Consider the following 21,363-nt stretch of genomic DNA (forward strand, 5'->3'; position numbering starts at 1 on the left):
AGGGCACCTGCAGCTTTAACTGTGGTGATGAAGAGAGAATTTCACCAGGTTCTCCATATATACAAACGACACCTGCTGAAATTCCCTTTTCTATGCAACTGTTAAAGATACAGGAGCCCTGTCCTCCTTTTCATATGGTCAGCCTATTTAAAAGCTGCGGTTGAACTTGTAGTTCTCAAATGTTCTGGAAGAGCGTTCCAGGCGTAAGGGGCAGCAGACGAAAATGGACGAAGCCGAGCAAGGGAAGTAGAGGCCCTTGGGCAGGCGAGAAACATGGCATCAGAGGAGTGAAGAGCACGAGCGGGGCAATAGTGTGAGATGAGAGAGGAAAGATAGGAGGAGCTAGACAGTGAAAAGCTTTGAAGGTTAACAGGAGAAGTTTATATTGGATTCTGAAGTGAATTGGAAGCCAATGAAGAGATTTCAGAAGCGGAGTAACATGGTCGGAGCGGCGAGCCAAGAAGATGATCTTTGCGGCAGAGTGGTGAACAGAAACCAATGGACTGATGTGAGAAGAAGGAAGGCCAGAGAGAAGAAGGTTGCAGTAGTCCAACCGTGAAATAACCAGTGCATGAACAAGCGTCTTGGCAGAAGAGACAGACAAAAATGATCGAATCCTGGCAATATTATACAGGAAAAATCGACAAGATTTAGCTACTGCCTCAATATGAGGAATAAAGGAGAGCGAGGAGTCAAATATAAAGCCAAGGCTACGAGCTTCCTTGACCGGAGTAAGCGTAACATCATTGACAGTAAGAGAGAATGAGAGATGAGGAGAAGGTTTAGGAGGAAAAACAAGCAATTCAGTCTTTGCCATGTTAAGCTTCAAGCGACGATGAAGCAGCCAAGCTGAGATATCTCTCTCTTCCTATCTAATTTGTCCTTAAACATAACAGTGAAACCTTCCCCAGGCTGGTGACAGACCTGGTCTGGGGTTGTTGGGAGTTGTAGTCTAACACATTAGGATTGGAAAGACTGTAAAGTGTGTGTAAGTGTGTGTGTGTTTGTGTTCTTGGGATTAGGAACTATCCTGGAAGTTAATGGGAAGTATGGATTGGGTCCCGGAACTATCACTCACCTGCCCCTAATATAGGAGTTTAAGGATCAAACTTAATGTTTAGTTAACTAAACCTGCAAGGTAGGTCCAGTTAAGTGTGCAGCAAACCAGCTGCGTTCCATTTGGCCAACAGATGGCGCCTCTCGACCGAACTTTACTACCAAGAAACTGCTTCGTTTTGACAAGGATCACATCTTCAGGGAAGTATGAAGGGAGACATAGGGCCTTGCTAGACCTACCTTAGAATCCGTGTGGGAGGAGGGGCCAAGCCGGGCTAGAAGTAGCGCGGACTGTAGGCCCCGTCCACACGTGAGACGCGACGGGGCCGAGGGAAGCCCCATCACGTCCGCCATTTTTGTTGCAGTTAAAGTGGCCGCGTGTGCAGGAGCGCACCAACGGCCAAGGTAAGGGTTTTTATTTTAAAAAAAAATAGGGACCCCTGCCCCCCTGCCCCTGATTTCCCCCCCCGACTTCCCCTGACCTCCGAACCCCCCTTGTCCCCACCTGCTGTGTCCTGCTGCCGCCGCTGCCGCCACTGTCCCCAGCCGGCTTTTCCTGTTGTCGCCATGTCCGGCCTGTGATGGCAGGCATCACAGGCTGGACATGGCGACAACAGGAAAAGCTGGCTGGGGACAGCGGCGGTAGCGGCGGCAGCGGAACAGGGCGGTTGGGGACAGCGGCGGCGGCGGCAGCAGAGGACACAGCAGGTGGGGACAAGGGGGTATGTGGTGAGACATGCACGTGGGGACAGGGAGGGATCGGAGGCCAGGGGAGGTCATGGGGGGAATTGGGGGAAGGGGGGGCGGGAGCGCTGCAGCCCGCCCACCGCTTTTCCTGGCTACTTGCGCGTAAGTGCAGTAGCCAGAAAAAGCAGCGGAACGGTCCACACGCCCGCAGTCCCGGCCCCAGCCCGACCTGAGGCCGGGACCGTGGGAAGAACCGCGCTACAAGCGGTTCCCGTTAGCGCGGTGCCAGGGCGGCTCAAGTCCTGGCTGAGGCCGGGATCCCCTGTGCGTCATCTGGACGCACAGGGACGAGCACGGGCCTCGCACCACGCTACTCCGTGGTCTAGCAACGGCCTAAGAGAGGCCGTAGTTCAGGGGTAGAGCAGCTGCTTTACACTCAGAAGGTCTCAGGTTCGATCCTCAGAATCTCCAGGTAGGGCTGAAAAAAGCTCCTGCGTGAAATCCTGGAGAGCGACTGCCAGTCAGTGTTGACAATACTGGGCTAAGTGGACCGAGGGTCTAGTTCAGTCTAAGGCAGCTTCCTATGTTCCTGAGATTAGTCTCTGCTAAGGGCAAGAGATTTCCGATGGGACGTGTTGCATTTCTATTTAAAGGAGAGTAATAAGTTCTAAATTTGCATCTATACACGGGAATTAGCATGTGTGCCTTGTGTGCAAATGTATGTCCTCTTCCAGGTTGATGCAGCTCCTCTTTGTTGGCAATGCATTTGTGGCCGCTCTAGCCGCAAGCCCTTGTACAAAATCACTACTACGTTGGTTGCTCTTTCAAATAGGGCACCTCAAAAACTAGGAGTAAAATCCCACATAAGTCCTGTTTAGGGTAGACACTGGCCTCATCTACACCAAGCAGGATATTGCACTATGAAAGCAGTATATAAAAGGCAGGAGCCACACCCAGCAGGATATAGCACTATGAAAGCGGTATGCGGTATATGGTCTGTGTCAATGGGCCCCAACAGTTGTCAGTGCACTTCAATACCACTATAAAGCAGTAGTGTGGCTCCTGCCTTTTATATACCGCTTTCATACTGCAATATCCTGCTTGGTGTAGATGAGGCCCCATTTAAATGAATGGGACTTAAATTAGTCTTGACTAACTTAAGTTCCACTACATAGAATCATAGAATCATAGAACAGCAGAGTTGGAAGGGGCCTACAAGGCCATCTAGTCCAACCCCCTGCTCAATGCAGGAATCCACCCTAAAGCATCCCTGTCAGATGGTTGTCCAGCTGCCTCTTGAATGACTCTAGTGTGGGAGAGCCCACAACCTCCCTAGGTAACTGGTTCCACCGTCGCACTGCTCTAACAGTCAGGAAGTTTTTCCTGATGTCCAGACGGAATCTGGCTTCCTTTAACTTGAGCCCGTATTTATTTATTTATTTATTTATTTATTTATTTATTTATTTATTTATTTATATAGCACCATCTATGTACATGGTGCTGTACAGAGTAAAACAGTAAATAGCAAGACCCTGCCGCATAGGCTTACATTCTAATAAAATCATAATAAAACAATAAGGACGGGAAGAGAATGCAAACAGGCACAGGGTAGGGTAAAACTAACAGTATAAAGCTATTTACTGTTTTACTCTGTACAGCACCATGTACATTGATGGTGCTATATAAATTAATAATAATAATAAGAAGAAGAAGAAGAGAAGAAGTCCAAACAGCATCAAGTTTTAAAAGCTTTAGGAAAAAGAAAAGTTTTTAGCTGAGCTTTAAAAGCTGCGATTGAACTTATGGATCTCAGATGTTCTGGAAGAGCGTTCCAGGCGTAAGGGGCAGCAGAAGTTATTCCGTGTCCTGCACTCTGGGAGGATCGAGAAGAGATCCTGGCCCTCCTCTGTGTGACAACCTTTTAAGAACATAAGAATATAAGAAGTGCCCTGCTGGATCAGACCAAGGGTCCATCTAGTCCAGCATTCTGTTTACATAGTGGCTAACCAGCCATCGGCCAGGGACCCACAAAGCAGGACATGGTGCAACAGCACCTTCCCACCCATGTTCCCCAGCAACTGGTGCACACAGGCTTACTGCCTCTGCTACTGGAAGCAGCGCATAGCCATCAGGACTAGTAGTCATTGATAGCCTTCTCCATCAGGAATTTATCCAACCCCCTTTTATAACCATCCAAATTTATGGCCATCACTACATCTTGTGGCAGTGAATTCCATCGTTTAATTCCATGCTGTGTGAAGAAATCCTTCCTCTGATCTGTCCTGAAGCTTCCACCAATCAGCTTCATGGGATGACCCCGTTGGGATCTTCCCACAATGACTGGAGGGGAGGGGCCGTAGCTCAGTGGTAGAGCCGCTGCATTACAGGCTGACGGTCCCAGGTTCAAATCCCCAGATAGGGAGTAAAATGTCCACTTTATCCATACCACGCACCATGAATTACAATGGGTCAATTGTAAGAAGGACTTAGGTTGGATTTTTATCACATTTATTCTGGCCTATAGTTTTGTGGACTGTCGTCCACTTCATTACGTGCAAGGAGATTGATGGAGTATTATCAATACTCCACGCATCTGATGAAGTGTGCCGTAACCCACGAAAGCTTGTGCCAAAATCAATGTGTTCATCTTTAAGGCGCCACAAGACTTTTCGATGTTTTTGCTGCACGCAGACTAACAGGACTCCCCCTCTGGTAGCTGCTGTTCCGGGTGCTGTACAGGTGTTTGTCCTCTTCCTGGTTTGCAGCAGTGTGTGCAACAGGGATTTCTTAAGCACAGGAGGATTAGCTGCCCTTCCCAAGAGATTAACCAGGGCCTTTTAATCTTCTCCTAATATCTCTGTAGCACAAACCAAATGAATGTGTCGTGGGACGAGGAGGCGAAGAGAGACAGAACGCCTCCCTCCTCTTCTTCACTGCTAATCTAGGAAGTGACACTAAAAGACCCTTCAGGAGAGAGAGAGAGAGAGAGCACACAGGTGTGTCAGGCGTAGTTTGCTTCTCTGAGGAGAGGACAAAGCCCCCCTCCATGGAAAGGGGAGCAGGGCCAGCCCTAGCATTTGGCAGGATGACGTGACTGCCAGAGGTGACTTATTTGGGGGTGATTAGAAATGGCAGCAAATGGTTAGCAGTTTCCTTTCATAGAATCATAGATTCATAGAATAGCAGAGTTGGAAGGGGCCTACAAGACCATAGAAGCTATACTTCTATTAATGCTGCCCAACATAGCATTTGCCTTTCTTGCAGCCCTATTGGAACCAGTACCTCACGTGATTTGGAAGTCACTACATCTTGTGGTAGCGAGATCCATTATGTAACCAATTTAGACCTCCCCTAGGTTTGCCCTTATGCATCTCCTTGGTTGGTGATGCAATGCAAACACGTCACAGCTGGAATATGGATGTACAACACCAAGATTGAAAGAGGAGGTGGATTTGAAGGGCCAGGGAATACGTGGCTGTTGGGGGTGGGCCTGCTGCTGTGATCCATGGGAGGGTCCATGTTTAAGATCCCAGGTTCGATCCCTGGCATCGCCAGGTAGGACTTGAAAAACTCCTGCCTGAAACGCTGGAGAGTCATGTTCGACAATACTGGACTAGATAGAATAATGGTCTGAGTCAGAGCTCCATCAGAGAAGCTGGACATCAGGAAAAACTTCCTGACTGTTAGAGCAGTGCGACAATGGAATCAGTTACCTAGGGAGGTTGTGGGCTGTCCCACACTAGAGGCCTTCAAGAGGCAGCTGGACAACCACCTGTCAGGGATGCTTTAGGGTGGATTCCTGCATTGAGCAGGGGGTTGGACTCGATGGCCTTGTGGGCCCCTTCCAACTCTGCTATTCTATGATTCTATGATTCTATGACTTTTCCACGTGTATATTTTCTCACAACGCTTTTGCAATTCCCCCATGGCAATTGCACGTGCCTCGGTTCACAACTTGGGAATGTAAATACAGGGTGTGTGCGTGTTTTTCTTGCAAGTGATAGGTTAGAGCAGTTAATGTTTCACTTGATTTCCTTAGCTAAACTCAGCATGTTTTCCATTCTTCCACTTGATTCCAGAATTTAGATCTCTCACTTTCAAACCACCTTCAATGGTCCAAAATAAACTACTCATTGGAGGTTGCTGCACCAGTGATGGGATAGTCAAGTGCAAAAGACACGGGAGCACCAGTATCTTTCGTAGTCGGGTAGGAGCTTGGCAGATGAAGCTTGTCATGCAGAAACTGGGAGAAGATGCACCTGTCAAACTTCTCTCTTCAACTCAGCTACGAAATGTGTCAGAGTTGATAGGGATGGGGAAGAATTTTGTTGGTCAGCATTTTTAAGCGAACAACCCTAATTTGCAATTCTGAAACTCATATCTGGATCAGTTCTCCTTTGGATTACGCGCTACTCTGAATTCCGCAATGCAATTCTCAGCTCCAAAATCCCACACAAACGTTTTTGGGAACATTGCTTAGATACACCCACATATTAGGGACATAGATGTGTGCAGGAAATTTCATTAGGGTGTGTACCCAGGGAATTTTATTTTCTATTTTTTTTAAAAAAAAGTGAACGTTTATTGATGTTATTTTTATTCATTTATTTATGAAACAATGTAGACACTGATTCCCTGCTCAATCAAACAGTAGTCCCAGTAATGCTTTTTGGCATGCAACATGGAAGTAATAGCCATTTTTAAAAAATCCCCAGAAATGTAGCTAATTCATTAGAATTCATTTATTTATTTCCAGTGTTTAGTAGGGATGTGCTCCGCTTCTAATCGGACTGGCGAATTAGAAGCGGAGCAGGGGGCTTCGCCTGCCCTTAAGGTGGAGGCGAAGAGGATTGGGGGGCCGGCAGAGCGTGGCGAAGAGGATCAAGGTGAAGGCGGATCCTTCGCCTCGATCTGGAGCTCCGCCGGAAAGGTAAGTGGGGTTTACCGGGCCCTGCCGCTTTCGCTGTCGCCCATGCGGTGACAGCGGCAGGGCCCGGTAACCCCCCCTCCTCTCCCTTACCTGCCTCCGTCCGCGGTCCGTCGCGTCTTCAATTGAGCCCGCGGTTCAACCAGGAAGTCTGGGCCGCTTGCTTCCTGGTTGAACCGCGGGCGCAATTGAAGACGCCGACGGACCGCGGACAGAGGCAGGTAAGGCCCCCCTCCCCCTTGGTCCCTTACCGGGCTCTGCCGCCGTCGCCGCACAGGCGGCGATGGTGGCAGGGCCCGGTAAACCTCCCCCCCTCCTCTCCCGGCCTTACCTGGTGCCACTCCCCTCCACTGCGGAGCTCCGATTCGGAGCTGGAGCTCCGCGGCGAAGAGTAGCGGAGTATGGGCGGAGCGGCGCGATCCAAAATTTTCGGATCGGCCCGCGGGGCGGAGCGGGGGGTCCGTGCACACCTCTAGTGTTTAGTAGCATGCTTTGAGGTCCCCAAAGTGGCTGACAAAGTCCACGAAGGGGACCAGCTTTGACTTTGGGGCTTTGGAATGTGAATTCGTCCCATTCAGCAAACCTCACACCATTCTAAGCAAAACCCAGATCTATTCCAGTTTGTGACTGCCTCAGGTGCCCTCTTTGACAGAGGACCATCCTCTATTTTGAAGGCATCCTGTATTTGAAGGACTGTCCCGTCCACATCTGGTTTAAAAATAAAGACCCACCAGAAGGAAGAGCTAAAGGGACATTAATGTTGTCCATCAACAGCATCTGGTGACAGTCACCCATACTATGGTGAGATGTTCTGTATTTCTATTTAAATTGCCATGATTATTTCTAAGTTTGCAAATATTCGTTTACACTAGCATATGCAAATTTAATGCAAATTTATGCAAATTGGTGATGCATGTCCTCTCTTTTTTTTAAGCGATTCCCAAGTGGCCACCCTAGCACCAGGCCATTGGAAAGACCACATTCTCCCATATGAGCCTGCCCAAGTTTTAATATCCTTAGGAAAGGCTCTTCTCTCTGTCACGTCAACTATCAGAGGCAGATTTGATGGGAGCATGGGCCAGGACTTTCTCGGCGGCTGCTCCCAGGCTTTGGAACTCCCTGCCAAGAGATGCCAGTCTAGCTTAATCTCTGTTGTCCTCCCACTGACAGATATTTATTCAAGCAGGCATCTAAGACCATTTGCTGCTGAACTGGGTTTTGAATTTAGTGCGTGCTGTTATTCCTTTCGTCTTGGTCTGTATTATTTGTCTTTTATTCTCATCTGTGTTTTGCTAACTGTGTCTTTTATTGGATGCATTTTTAATTTATGCTTTTTAATTATACCTCTGTAGTTTTTTCTCAGTTACTGTCAGCTGCCTTGAACGCTAGTTTAAGCAGAAAGGTGGGATACAGAAATTAAAAAACAGATAAATAAAATCTGCATCTGCCCATATCTCTAGCAGCCGGTGTTCCCTGGCATTTCTCCCTCCTTTTGCAAAAGTGGAAGGGATTATCAAAGGCAGGTAGGGCTCCCTAGTTCTGGGAGAATCTTTGCAGGGCCTGCTCTTAGCTGCAAATGGCGGCCCAGAGCCGCTCTAATTGAATTTATTTATTCACCCCATAGCCGAAGCTCTCTGGGCGGTTTACAAAAGTTAAAAACAGTGGACGTTAAAAAACAAAAGTATACAAAATATAAAAAACGACAGTATAAAACCGTATAAATGGCTGCCATGCTTCAGAATTCCAAATCCAAACCTTGCACAGTCCTCATACTTTCCTCTGTCCTGGAGAGTCAGAACTGTGTTCATCAGAGTAACTAGAGTTCCACTCTTGGTTTGCTTTTGTGTGGTGGTCTTTAATATTATTCCTTCTTGGATTAGCCAACATACTTGGGACTTCCAATTTATTTGCCTTGGGCCTCCTTCCTCAGATTAATTCTGGATTACAGCTCTGGGCCTGAGTTCTATCAGCTTGCTCCTGGCACACTTGGAAGACTAAACATTTTCAGGGACGCTGACGGTAGGAGCTACTTCAACATAAAGCATTCTACTGGGATACAGCTGCTGAAGTGTTAAGAGTGCTATATAAAGAAGTAATGGGCTCATGTTAAAATAACGGGCTCAAGTTAAAGGAAGCCAGATTCCAGCTGGACATCAGGAAAAACTTCCCGACAGAGCAGTACGACAATGGAACCAGTGACCTAGGGAGGTGGTGGGCTCTCCCACCCTAGAGGCCTTCAAGAGGCAGCTGAACAACCAAGTGAAAAATGCTACTGTGATTGCCAGGTGTTTGGACAGTTTTCCGAGGCAGAGCAGGGCAGCTGGAAAGAACCACCTGGCCCAGAGAGAAATATGCACACACATTCAAACTCACCATCCAATCATCTGGAGAATGCTGTGCTCACACCTCTTGCTTCCTCTGCCCTTTCGCCTTCTTCAAACAACAAACTCTGAAGAGCCGTTAAATGAGATTACCTTGCATATTGAGCGGGACGGGTTACGTAAAGCATCTGTACTCTTCCTAGAATGAGAAGTCTAGTACCCTGGCGACTAGGAGTTGAGTGATGGATGGGGCATTGCAAACATGAAGAGCTAATCATTAAAAAGAAACATGCACTCTTTAATGAATGTACTGATCGTTTATGCTCGCTTCACAATTTTTGGGGTGGTTACTTTCAGCTAGGAAGATGCTATCTGTCCCCATGGTGTGTCAGGAGGCGTTACCCGAGGTATCCCCTTTTATCAGCTTAGGCTGGTATACCAACTATGCCCTTATCTGGACAGAGATAGCCTAGCTCCAGTTATCCATGGTTGGATTACTGCAATGCGTTATACGTGTGGCTGCCTTTGAAAACGGTCCGGAAACTTCAACTGGTACAAAACAGGGCAGCACGCTTACTAACAGGGACTGCCCGATGAGACCACATCACGCCAGTCCTTTTCCAGCTTCATTGGCTGCCAGTCCAGGTCCGGGCCCGATTCAAAGTGCTGGTATTAACATTTAAAGCCCTAAACGGCTTGGGGCCAGACTATCTGAAGGAACGCCTCCTCCCATATGCACCTGCCCGGACCCTAAGGTCATCCTCAGGGGTCCTTCTCCGTGAGCCCCTGCCAAAGAAAGTGAGGCAGGTGGCTACCAGGAGCAGGGCCTTCTCTGCTGTGGCACCCCGGCTGTGGAATGAGCTCCCTAAGGAGGTTCGCTTGGCACCTACATTATATGCTTTTAGACACCAGGTTTTTATTCTCCCAGCATTTTAACAGTCTATAAATTAATTTGAACTTGCTGTTTTAAATTTGTATTTTTGCATTGCTGCTGTTTTTATAATGTATTTTATATTATGGTTTTATACTTGAATTGTCTTAATTTTGTAAACCGCCCAGAGAGCTTCGGCTATTGGGCGGCATAGAAATGCAATAAATAAAAAATTAGATGAAGGAGAATAAACTAGGCCAAAGAAAGGGCTGCATCAGCTCAGTTCTGGGCTCCACAATTCAAGAAGGATGCAGACAAGCTGGAGCGTGTTCAGAAGAGGGCAACCAGGATGATCAGAGGTCTGGAAACAAAGCCCTATGAAGAGAGACTGAAAGAACTGGGCATGTTTAGCCTGGAGAAAAGAAGATGGAGGGGAGACAGGATAGCACTCTTCAAATCCTTAAAAGGTTGTCACACGGAGGAGGGCCAGGATCTCTTCTCGATTCTCCCAGAGTGCAGGACACGGAAGAACGGGCTCAAGTTAAAGGAAGCCAGATTCCGGCTGGACATCAGGAAAAACTTCCTGACTGTTAGAGCGGTACGAAAATGGAATCAGCTACCTAGGGAGGTTGTGGGCTCTCCCACACTAGAGGCCTTCAAGAGGCAGCTGGACAACCATCTGTCAGGGATGCTTTAGGGTGGATTCCTGCATTGAGCAGGGGGTTGGACTCGATGGCCTTGTAGGCCCCTTCCAACTCTGCTATTCTATGATTCTATGATTCTATGAAATACATGGCATACATATGTTGCAGAATTAAGCTTATTTTAAATGCAGAATTTGCTGGACTGTGGTGCTTTTTGTGTTTGCTTGGGGAGGGGGGAGGGCATCTAGCAGGGCAAGAAAGGAAGCCAAACATGAAAGCAGATGTTCCTCCATGAGCACATGACAAAACATGAGAACATTTCCATCTGATTCTACTCTGCTGGAAGGACTCTGTCAGGAAAAACAAACAATGGTGCAGACGGAGAACCACGGCGGCTCAGGGCAAACATCCTGTAAAAGTGTCATTAATCAGAAGGAACCTTGGATGAAGAATATGATGAGCAGAGAGTAAACAGTCGAAAACTGAGAGTGCGTGAAGCAGCTGGTGATAAATTAACTCCCAGGAGAGGAAGGTTCTTAGAAATTGGACAGGGGAACGGCTATTAGGTTATCTAACTCAAGTAATTCCCAAGTTGTGAACCGAGGCACATGCAATTGCCACGGGGGAATTGCAAAAGTGTTGTGAGAAAATATACACGTGGAAAAGTCATAGAATCATAGAATAGCAGAGTTGGAAGGGGCCTATAAGACCATCGAGTCCAACCCCCTGCTCAATGCAGGAATCCACCCTAAAGCATCCCTGACAGATGGTTGTCCAGCTGCCTCTTGAAGGCCTCTAGTGTGGGAGAGCCCACCACCTCCCTAGGTCACTGATTCCATTGTCGTACTGCTCTAACAGTCAGGAAGTTTTTCCTGATGTCCAGCTGGAATCTGGCTTCCTTCAACTTGAGCCCGTTATTCCGTGTCCTGCACTCTGGGAGGATCGAGAAGAGATCCTGACCTCTGTATGTGTATGTGTCGAATGGAATGGGTGACAATATGCTAAATGTTGCACACTAACATAAATTACGTCAATTGTTGCAAACTTTCTTATGGAATTATTTTTCGGCATAATGGAAAACCAAAACCAAATACCTCAAATCTGTCCGTGAACGGACGCTGCAACAAATGATACTGCACTATCCATGAAACACACAGGACGGATTTCACAAAATCCGGATAACCCTATTCAGGGCTCTGGGTTTGTATGTGTATGTATCCACACATGCACGTATGTGTGCAAAGCAACATGCTTTTCAACCCAGTGCATGAAGCTATTCTGAAGCAGAGCTAACTGCCCTCTGCCTTTTATCTGTTTTATTGTTACATTTCGATCCTGTTCCCACCCCCTCCAAAGTAGCTGAAGTAGCTTACGTGATCCTTCTCTTCCTCTCCACTTTATCCTCATAACAACCCTGTGATGTAGGTTAGGCTGTGATCGGTCCAAAGCCACCCAGGATGATTCGTGGCCTATGTAGGGAGTAGAACCTGGACTGGACTCCACACTTCAAGAAGGATGCAGAAAAGCTGGAGCGTGTTCAGAGGAGGGCAACCAGGATGATCAGGGGTCTGGAAACAAAGCCCTATGAAGAGAGACTGAAAGAACTGGGCATGTTGAGCCTGGAGAAGAGAAGATGGAGGGGAGACATGATAGCACTCTTCAAATCCTTAAAAGGTTGTCACACAGAGGAGGGCCAGGATCTCTTCTCGATTCTTCCAGAGTGCAGGACACGGAATAACGGGCTCAAGTTAAAGGAAGCCAGATTCCGGCGGGACATCAGGAAAAACTTCCTGACTGTTAGAGCGGTACAAAAATGGAACCAGTTACCTAGGGAGGTGGTGGGCTCTCCCACACTCGAGGCCTCGACAGCTGGACAGCCATCTGTCCGGGATACTTTAAAGCGGATTCCTGCATTGAGCAAGGGGTTGGACTCAATGGCCTTGTAGGCCCTCTCCAACTCTACTATTCTATGATTCTATGATCTCCCAGGTCCCAGTCCACTACACACTGGCTCTGGAAGGAAAACCTTTGATCAGGGGTGCACAACCCATGGCCCACAGGTGGCGTGCAGCCTGCAAATCCAGCATGCAGCATCACTACCTACTTTTCTCAGCTGGACTGCTGAGAAAAGAAGACCTGTCAGAAGATGGCCAGAGCAGACATCTTCTGGAGATGGGAGAGGTGAACCCCTCCACCTCCAAATCCCCAGCGATCTCACTTCTGGGATTGCCTTTTCCCTACCATGACTTAGATATCCCCCAGTTGACATCAGATGTAGCTGCCAGGGCTGAAAATGATGCAGAGAACATGCCCCCCCCGCCCCGCAGTGCAGAGACAATCTGTGAAACCAATCCCCATTTGGACTAATGGCCACCTGTGCAACGAGGCGGCCAAAGGGACGGCTTGTTCTTCATTAGGAGAGGGTGCTTGAGCGGGCACATGGGTACAGTCAACAACGCTCTGGAACACATGGAAAATCCACCGTGACAACTAGAGGCACGGCAACAGGGCCGGCATGATAACTGAGGCCATGCGCCACCGTTGCCTGGGGCAGCAAATTTGAGCAGGGCTCCGCGTGGCGCGCTCATAGCCCTGCTGCTGCATTTTATAGCCTCTAGCTGCTTTGACGTTGCTCCCCTCTTTCTTATGGGGGCACGTGGGCCTTGTCTTGTTGTGACAATGTGTTTCTCATCCTTGGAAGGGATGGGCGGCATTCTGCACAGTGTTGTGTTAGGACTACGTGGGTTTGAGTGGCATGGCTGGGTGCCAGCTGCTGTGGTTATTCGGTGCTGGTGCCAGAGGTTGGCATCTGCAGGTAGATGCAGGGCCGGTGCTACCATAGAGGCCACTCAGGCGGCCGCCTACAGCGCCAAGCTAAGAGGGGCGCCGGGTGCCGCGCAGCACTCATGCGCATTGTTGGCTGTGAGCTGGCCTGGCCTGAGGATTCAGTTGGGCCTGGGCGGGCGAGAAGGCGCCCTGTGCCCGCCCAGCTGAAGCCAGGGACACTGGGGGGGGGGCAGCTCCACATTCGGACTTCCGCCTGGAAGCCGCCCTCCCAGAGCTGCTCTAGCTGCCCGGAAGCCGCTCTCCCAGAGCCGGGAGGCCACCGCCAGAAGAAGAAGAAAAAGCACGTGGCGAGCTCGCCCTTGGCCCAAGCCAGCCTCTGCCTTACTCCCGAGGAAAGGGCACCGAGTCGCCTCGCCTCTCTCCTCAAACAGGCCGCGATGTCCAGGCAGGCGGGCCAGCGGAACTCCCTCTCCCTTCCCCCAGGAAAGTGAGGGACTTGTGGACTCCTCGCAAGGCAAACTCTCCTGCTTCCCGATCCTGCGCACGTGGATCAACGGGACTTGCATCCGAGAAAGTGTTGCACTGGGAGGCACCAGTGTGGCCCGATCCGCCTATGCCTCCTTACTCGGAAGCCTTATTCCCCCGAGTAAACGTGCGGAGGGGATCGGGATGCCAGGCTGCATAGCGGATTGCGTTTGCATGGAAGTAAGTCCCGGTGAATTCCAGACGGCTCGGTCCCAAATCGAAGTGAGCCAGTCCCAGCTCTCCACTCGGTGCACACGTTCGGACTTCCGCGCAATTTGGGGTGGTGGTGCAAGTAGCTCATCTTGCCTGGGCGCAAAATAGTCTGGCACCGTCCCTGGGTAGATGCCAAGGGTCCAGGAGGAGGACCTCCGGCACAGTTCAGAAAAAGGAGGAACGGGTCCTCGGGATGCAAAACATTTATTTTCACAAAGCCCAACATGTTTCAGCCTGTACTTTATTCCACAGGGGGTTGTTAGAAGATAGGGTCTGCAGAATTTCTTCTAGCAAAATAGTTATCTCATGTACATCATCTACGGTAATTCTAACAACCCCCCGAAGAAGGTCTTCAAATAAAGTACAGGCCAAAATGCGTCGGGCTTTGTGAAAATAAACATTTTATTTATTTATTTATTATATTTTTATACCGCCCAATAGCCGAAGCTCTCTGGGCGGTTCACAAAAATAAAAAACCATAATAAAACAACCAACAGGTTAAAAGCACAAATACAAAATACAGTATAAAAAGCACAACCAGGATAAAAACCATGCAGCAAAATTGATATAAAATTAAAATACAGAATTAGAACAGTAAAATTTAAATTTAAGTTAAAATTAAGTGTTAAAATACTGAGAGAATAAAAAGGTCTTCAGCTGGCGACGAAAGGAGTACAGTGTAGGTGCCAGGCGGACCTCTCTGAGGAGCTCATTCCACAACCGGGGTGCCACAGCAGAGAAGGCCCTCCTCCTGGTAGCCACTTGCCTCACTTCCTTTGGCAGGGGCTCACGGAGAAGGGCCCCTGTAGATGATCTTAAGGTCCGGGCAGGTACATACGGGAGGAGGCGTTCCTTCAAATAACCTGGCTCCAAACTGTTTAGGGCTTTAAATGTCAATACCAGCACTTTGAATCAGGCTCGGACCTGGACTGGCAGCCAATGAAGTTGTAAAAGGACTGGCATAATGTGATCTCGCCAGCCAGTCCCTGTTAGTAAACGGGGTAAATTTTGTATCCTGAGAACCCATTTCTCCTTTTCCTGCTCACTTGCTCACCTACTTGCTGGCTCCCTGGACAAGTGGGTGGGACTCTGTAATAGCGCAGAGGAAAAAATGACCAATTTTCTTGTCTGCTAAGTGGCATTGCCTGAGGCCAATGTCTTGGCCTGCAGGAAGGTTTCTAGACAACTCTAAGTGAACAGGATTGAAGCACTATTTGGACACAGTTGGAAGGAAGGAAAACACTGAGGCCTGCAATAAAATGTTGCAGTATGGCACGCTGCTGTTCAGGCTTCCAGCCACTTCATTCCTGTCCTTGTTAGGCTGGGGGCCCAGGGGAAGCGGCCTAGAGCATGGCTGTTCCCAGTTCTTAGCACATCAGCTAGGGCACAGTCAGGACCTTGGAGAGCGAGATACTAGCTGATATTTCTGGGAGCTGTCCTCGGAGTCTCAGCTTGCAGGGACAGCTGTGTCCTCAGGCTGGAATGGTATCTGAAGGGGTGCAGATGGTTTTCCATGAAGTGGGGGTGTGTGTGACTAGTGGCTTATGGGCCTCGGAGTCCTCCTTAGGAAGATGCTGAAGGCCAGGCTTCTAACAGAAATGGCACATTGTTTTAACTATTTTAATTGTTTTTAATGCTTTGAAATTATATATTGTTTTAACTTGGTTCATGGTTTAATTTGTTTTTAGCTGTGCATATTTATTGTTTTATACTATAGGCTTTTATCTGTATGCCACCCTGAAATCTTAATGATATAGGGTGGGATACAAATGTTTTAAATAAAATAAATAAATGAATAAATAAATAAATAAATAACATTCATACATACATATGTTTTTATTATGCGGTTACGGATCCAATAGAAACAATACCCACAGTCATTAATTTAAAACCATAAAATCACAGTCATTTGTTCATTTATACAAACAGGCTAAAAGAGTTATTTAAATTTCTGTAAACCGCCCAGAGAGCCCTGCCTATGGGAGTGGTATATAAGTTTAATAAATAAAATAAATAAAAATAAATAAAACATACACATATTTAAAATATATAGGCATAGTTAGAACACCTGGTAGAAAAGATAAGCAACAGCAGCATGGGATAGAAGTTACAATTAAGATGAAGTGGATTTGTGAGACCTTTGTGTGGAGAAGAGGAACATTCTGCTAATTGTGTAGGCACATCTGAGCCTGATATTTTTCTTTTCATCAGTGTGCGCACAGTCCCAATTTGGATTGAGCCCGCTACACTTTGGCAGGGAAAGGTCAAACTTTCCCCCAGCTATATTTCTGCCAAAATTACACATACACCCGGGGTGGGGGGGATTTTAAGAAATGGGGGAAAGTCCTGCTATGAGCTGCCCAGAGAGCTTCGGCTATTGGGCGGTATAAAAATGTAATAAATAAATAAATAAATACCTGTTTTCGGATAGGAGACTTTCTTTAGCCACAATCACCAATGCACACCATTACATGGAACCTGAAAGCTGGGGTCCCAATCTGAACCTCTGGGGCTCCCCTGATGGTCACATGACCCTCCCCATGACTCCACTCCACCCCCCTCCTGCCAATCATTTCGTACTTTCTCAGCATTTGTGCTGTTCCCCCACCCACACAATCTAAAAGGCTAAAATGCTAAAATATTCTGGCATTGGCCACATCCCTTTTCATTCACCCCTGGAACATGCCCCCAAGATATTCTCCAGAATCGAATTTGGCCCCTTTAGCTGAAAGAGGTTCAGCCAGTAGAGGCTGGTGGCTCCACTGTCAGTGGGGCTTTGAATCTGCTCCAGGTTTGTGACAAAACAAGTCAGAACTCTAAAGCAGCTCTCCAGAATGTGTCACATCGCAACATGCATTTTCCAGCCTCCCCCACCCCCCCGGAGAAGATAAAGTTGATTGTTGCAGAGACATGACCAGATCAATGATGGCTAGCTCATTGCCCGTGGTGGATTTTCATAGAATCACAGAATCATAGAATCATAGAATAGCAGAGTTGGAAGGGGCCTACAAGGCCATTGAGTCCAACCCCCTGCTCAATGCAGGAATCCACCCTAAAGCATCCCTGACAGGTGGTTGTCCAGCTGCCTCTTGAAGGCCTCTAGTGTGGGAGAGCCCACCACCTCCCTAGGTAACTGATTCCATTGTCATACTGCTCTAACAGTCAGGAAGTTTTTCCTGATGTCCAGCTGGAATCTGGCTTCCTTTAACTTGAGCCCGTTATTCCATGTCCTGCATCCTCATGGAAGAGGATGGCAAGGAGTTAAGTGTGAACTTTTCATAGAGCCATATGCTCTGTGTGTGTGTTTAGAAGAATAGTTGTCAACTATTATGACATTAGACTTGGTTTACATAGCTGTACACAAATATAGTGAAGGTTAGTGTTCCTTGCTACTAATTCCAAACAGATAATGCTCAGAGGTTGCCTGTACATTTCAGAATTTCCTTCTGATCTGTTCTTCTTGGCTGTGAGAAGCTCTCTTTCCTGCCCAAAAGTTAAGCACCACCTTTTTTTCTCCTTGGTGAAGGGATGGATGGATGTGCGTCTTCTGACAGTTTCTGGAATTTCAGAGAGACACCTATAAAATCCAAAGGGGCTTGCTCTTGGTTCATGTGTAAGCTTATCTTTCCATCAATACAGTGTACATCATTCTTTCACATGTGGACTTGAGTCATACTGGTATCCTCGCACCTTTTTGGTGTGGGTCATGAGTAAATCAGGCCCCAGGTTTAAGACACCTCTAAAAGTACTGCCATTCTGGCATTAAAATGTGCTTTTGATTGTAATTCAGCTTGGGACCGCAATACCTGATAGAACGCCTCTCCCGACATGAACCTACCTGGACACTGTGCTCAACATCTAAGGCCGTCCTCCGAGTGCCTACTCCGAGGGAAGCTCGGAGGATGGCAACAAGGGAGAGGGCCTTTTCAGTGGTGGCCCCCTGACTGTGGAATGATCTCCCCGACGAGGCTCGCCTGGCGCCAACATTGTTATCTTTCAGGTGCCAGGTCAAGACTTTCCTCTTCTCCCAGGCATTTAAAGGCATTGAACGCTAAGTTTGTTTTTTAATGGACCCCAGTATTGTTGCTTAAATGGCTGCTGCTGTTTTTATACTGTTTTCATGTCTCTAATGGCTTTTAAATTTTGTATATTTTTAATGTTTACTGTTTTTAGCTTTTGTGAACCACCCAGAGAGCTTCGGCTGTGGGGCGGTATTTATTTATTTATTTATTTATTACATTTTTATACCGCCCAATAGCCGAAGCTCTCTGGGCGGTTCACAAAAATTAAACCCATCATAAAACAACCTACAGGTTAAAAACACAAATACAAAATACAGTATGAAAAGCACAACCAGGATAAAACCACGCAGCAAAATTGATATAAGGTTAAAATACAGAGTTAAAACAGTATAATTTAAATTTAAGTTAAAATTAAGTGTTAAAATACTGAGTGAATAAAAAGGTCTTCAGCTGGCGACGAAAGGAGTACAGTGTAGGCGCCAGGCGGACCTCGTTCCACAACCGGGGTGCCACAGCGGAGAAAGCCCTCCTCCTAGTAGCCACCTGCCTCACTTCCTTTGGCAGGGGCTCACGGAGAAGGGCCCCTGTAGATGATCTTAAGGTCCGGGTAAGTACATATGGGAGGAGGCGTTCCTTCAAATAACCTGGCCCCAAACCATTTAGGGCTTTAAATGTCAATACCAGCACTTTGAATTGGGCCCGGACCTGGACTGGCAGCCAATGAAGTTGTAAAAGGACTGGCGTAATGTGGTCTCGTCGGCCAGTCCCTGTTAGTAAGCGTGCTGCCCTGTTTTGTACCAGTTGAAGTTTCCGGACCGTTTTCAAAGGCAGCCCCACGTATAACGCGTTGCAGTAATCCAAACGAGAAGTTATCAGAGCATGGATAACTGTAGCTAGGCTATCTCTGTCCAGATAAGGGCGCAGCTGGTATATCAGCCTGAGCTGATAAAAGGTGCTCTTTGCCACTGAGTTCACCTGTGCCTCAAGTGACAGTTCTGGATCCAAGAGCACCCCCAAACTACGGACCCGATCCTTTAGGGAGAGTGCAACCCCGTCCAGGACAGGGCAAACATCACCTCGCCGGACAAATGAACCACCCGCTAACAGTACTTCCGTCTTGTCTGGATTGAGTCTCAGTTTGTTAGCCCTCATTCAGTCCATTAAAGTGCCCAGGCACTGGTTCAGAGCAGTCACTGCCTCACCTGGGTTTGATGAAAAGGAAAGGTAGAGCTGGGTATCATCCGCATATTGATGACACCTCAGTCCACATCTCCGGATAACCTCCCCCAGCGGCTTCATGTATATGTTAAACAGCATAGGGGATAAAATAGAGCCCTGCGGAACCCCATGGCTTAGGAGCCACGGCACAGAGCAATAATCCCCCAGCACCACCTTCTGGAATCGGCCATCCAAGTAGGAGCGGAACCGCTGCAACGCAGTACCTCCCACTCCCAGCTCAGACAACCTATCCAGAAGGATACCATGGTCGATGGTATCGAAGGCCGCTGAGAGGTCCAGGAGAACCAACAGGGTCGCACTCCCCCTGTCTCTCTCCCGACAGAGGTCATCCCACAGGGCGACCAAGGCAGTTTCCGTTCCAAAACCAGGCCTGAAACCCGATCGAAATGGATCTAGATAATCCGTTTCATTCAAGAGTGCCTGGAGTTGTCCTGCAACCACCCGCTCAAGCACCTTGCCCAGGAAAGGGATATAAATGTAATTAAATAAATAAATAAATAAATAAATTTAGAAGTCTGGGGGTATATTGTTCAAAGTTCTTCGGGTTGAGCAAATAAATGTACTGCACCGATCACACTGTTGGGACTAAGTGCTAACATGTTACAGTAGTCTCAGAGGAATAGCAGAGCATTCTGACAACCAAGAGTACTACTGAAAAAGTCAAACTTGTGGTAGCACAAAAGTTGCGTGAATCAGTCATAATTTCTCCAGCATTCCTTAGAAAGAGCCTAGGTCAGCAATCTCCAGTTGCTGGGGAACATGGGCTGGAGGGTGTTGTTGCACTCATGTCCTGCTTGTGGTTCCCTGATAGACAGCTGGCTGGCCAGAATGCTGGACTAGATGGACCCTTGGTCTGACCCAGCAATTAGGGTTCTTCATAGAATCATAGAATAGAAGAGTTGGAAGGGGCCTATAAGGCCATTGAGTCCAACCCCCTGCTCAATGCAGGAATCTTCTTATGTTCCGAACGGATTATGGGAGCCTGCAAGAATCCTAAATGACTTTGGTCTTACAGCTGGTGAAGACGGTGGCATTGGATCCTACCAAGAACTACATCTTCGGCTTCCATCCCCATGGGGTCCTGGTAGCTGGTGCCTTCATCAACTTCTGCACCGAAGCGACAGGATTTTCCCAGCTCTTTCCAGGACTGACCCCTTACATGTTGATGCTGAACATCTGGTTCCGAATCCCTTTCTTTCGTGACTACTTGATGAGCGGAGGTAAGCAGAGCACTCCACACAGGAGTGCTCTAAGGCAGGATCTGGATGGAGAAAGGCGGGGGCATATTTTTGTGAACTGCCCAGAGAGCTTCGGCTATTGGGCAGTATAAAAATATAATAAATAAATAAATAATTTTTAAGCTCCGCCATGTAAAATATAGTCTGGAAGTAGTAAAACCTGTATTTTTACTTTCATTAAATATCTTTGTAAAACCTGTATTTTTACTTTCATTAGAGCTTTGGCAATTGGGCGGTATAAAAATGCAATCAATCAATCAATCAACCTTTAACTCTTTACTTAGGCCATTTTATTTTAGATGTTCCATAAGCGTACCATTATTATTATTATTATTATTATTATTATTACTAGCTGTACCCGGCCACGCGTTGCTGTGGCTCAGTCTGGTTAAATGGAAAAGAAAGAAAAGAGAAAGCGCACGTTTCTAATATGTTTAATTTCACAATGCTTGTGGGTATACAATATTTTTAGTTGTTCCATTGTCTGTGTAGATATAGAGATTGTCTGGTTTGCCGACTCTAGAACACGTAACATATAATTGTCCATGTGAGAAGCAATCTGTGTCTAGATCTAAACCGCACAATTTTAAAGATTGGCCCTGAGCTTTGTTGATGGTGATTGCAAACGCCAATCGAATGGGGAATTGCAATCTCTTAAATTGAAATGGCATATCTGTTGGAATCATAGGAATGCGAGGAATGAGGACATCTTCACCTTTGAAAGGTCCTGTCAAGACTGTTGCTTCTACGACGTTGCTTAGTAATTTTTTTACTGCAAGCCGCGTGCCGTTGCAAAGCTTTGGCTGGTTGATATTTCGCAACATGATAATTGG

At 47.4% G+C, this 21,363-nt stretch overlaps 1 protein-coding gene across 1 annotated transcript in view; it reads left to right on the plus strand.

Annotated features, from left to right (window-relative positions):
• The window catches only part of MOGAT2 (monoacylglycerol O-acyltransferase 2), a 38,476-nt gene that overhangs the window by 2,424 nt on the left and 14,689 nt on the right, over positions 1-21,363 (plus strand). The window contains exon 2 of the mRNA XM_063127756.1: positions 20,308-20,512. Coding sequence (XP_062983826.1) covers positions 20,308-20,512 — 205 coding nt within the window. The remainder of the gene's footprint in view (positions 1-20,307; positions 20,513-21,363) is intronic.

Source organism: Elgaria multicarinata, chromosome 5, assembly GCF_023053635.1.
Source record: "Elgaria multicarinata webbii isolate HBS135686 ecotype San Diego chromosome 5, rElgMul1.1.pri, whole genome shotgun sequence".
Lineage (NCBI taxonomy): Eukaryota > Metazoa > Chordata > Lepidosauria > Squamata > Anguidae > Elgaria > Elgaria multicarinata.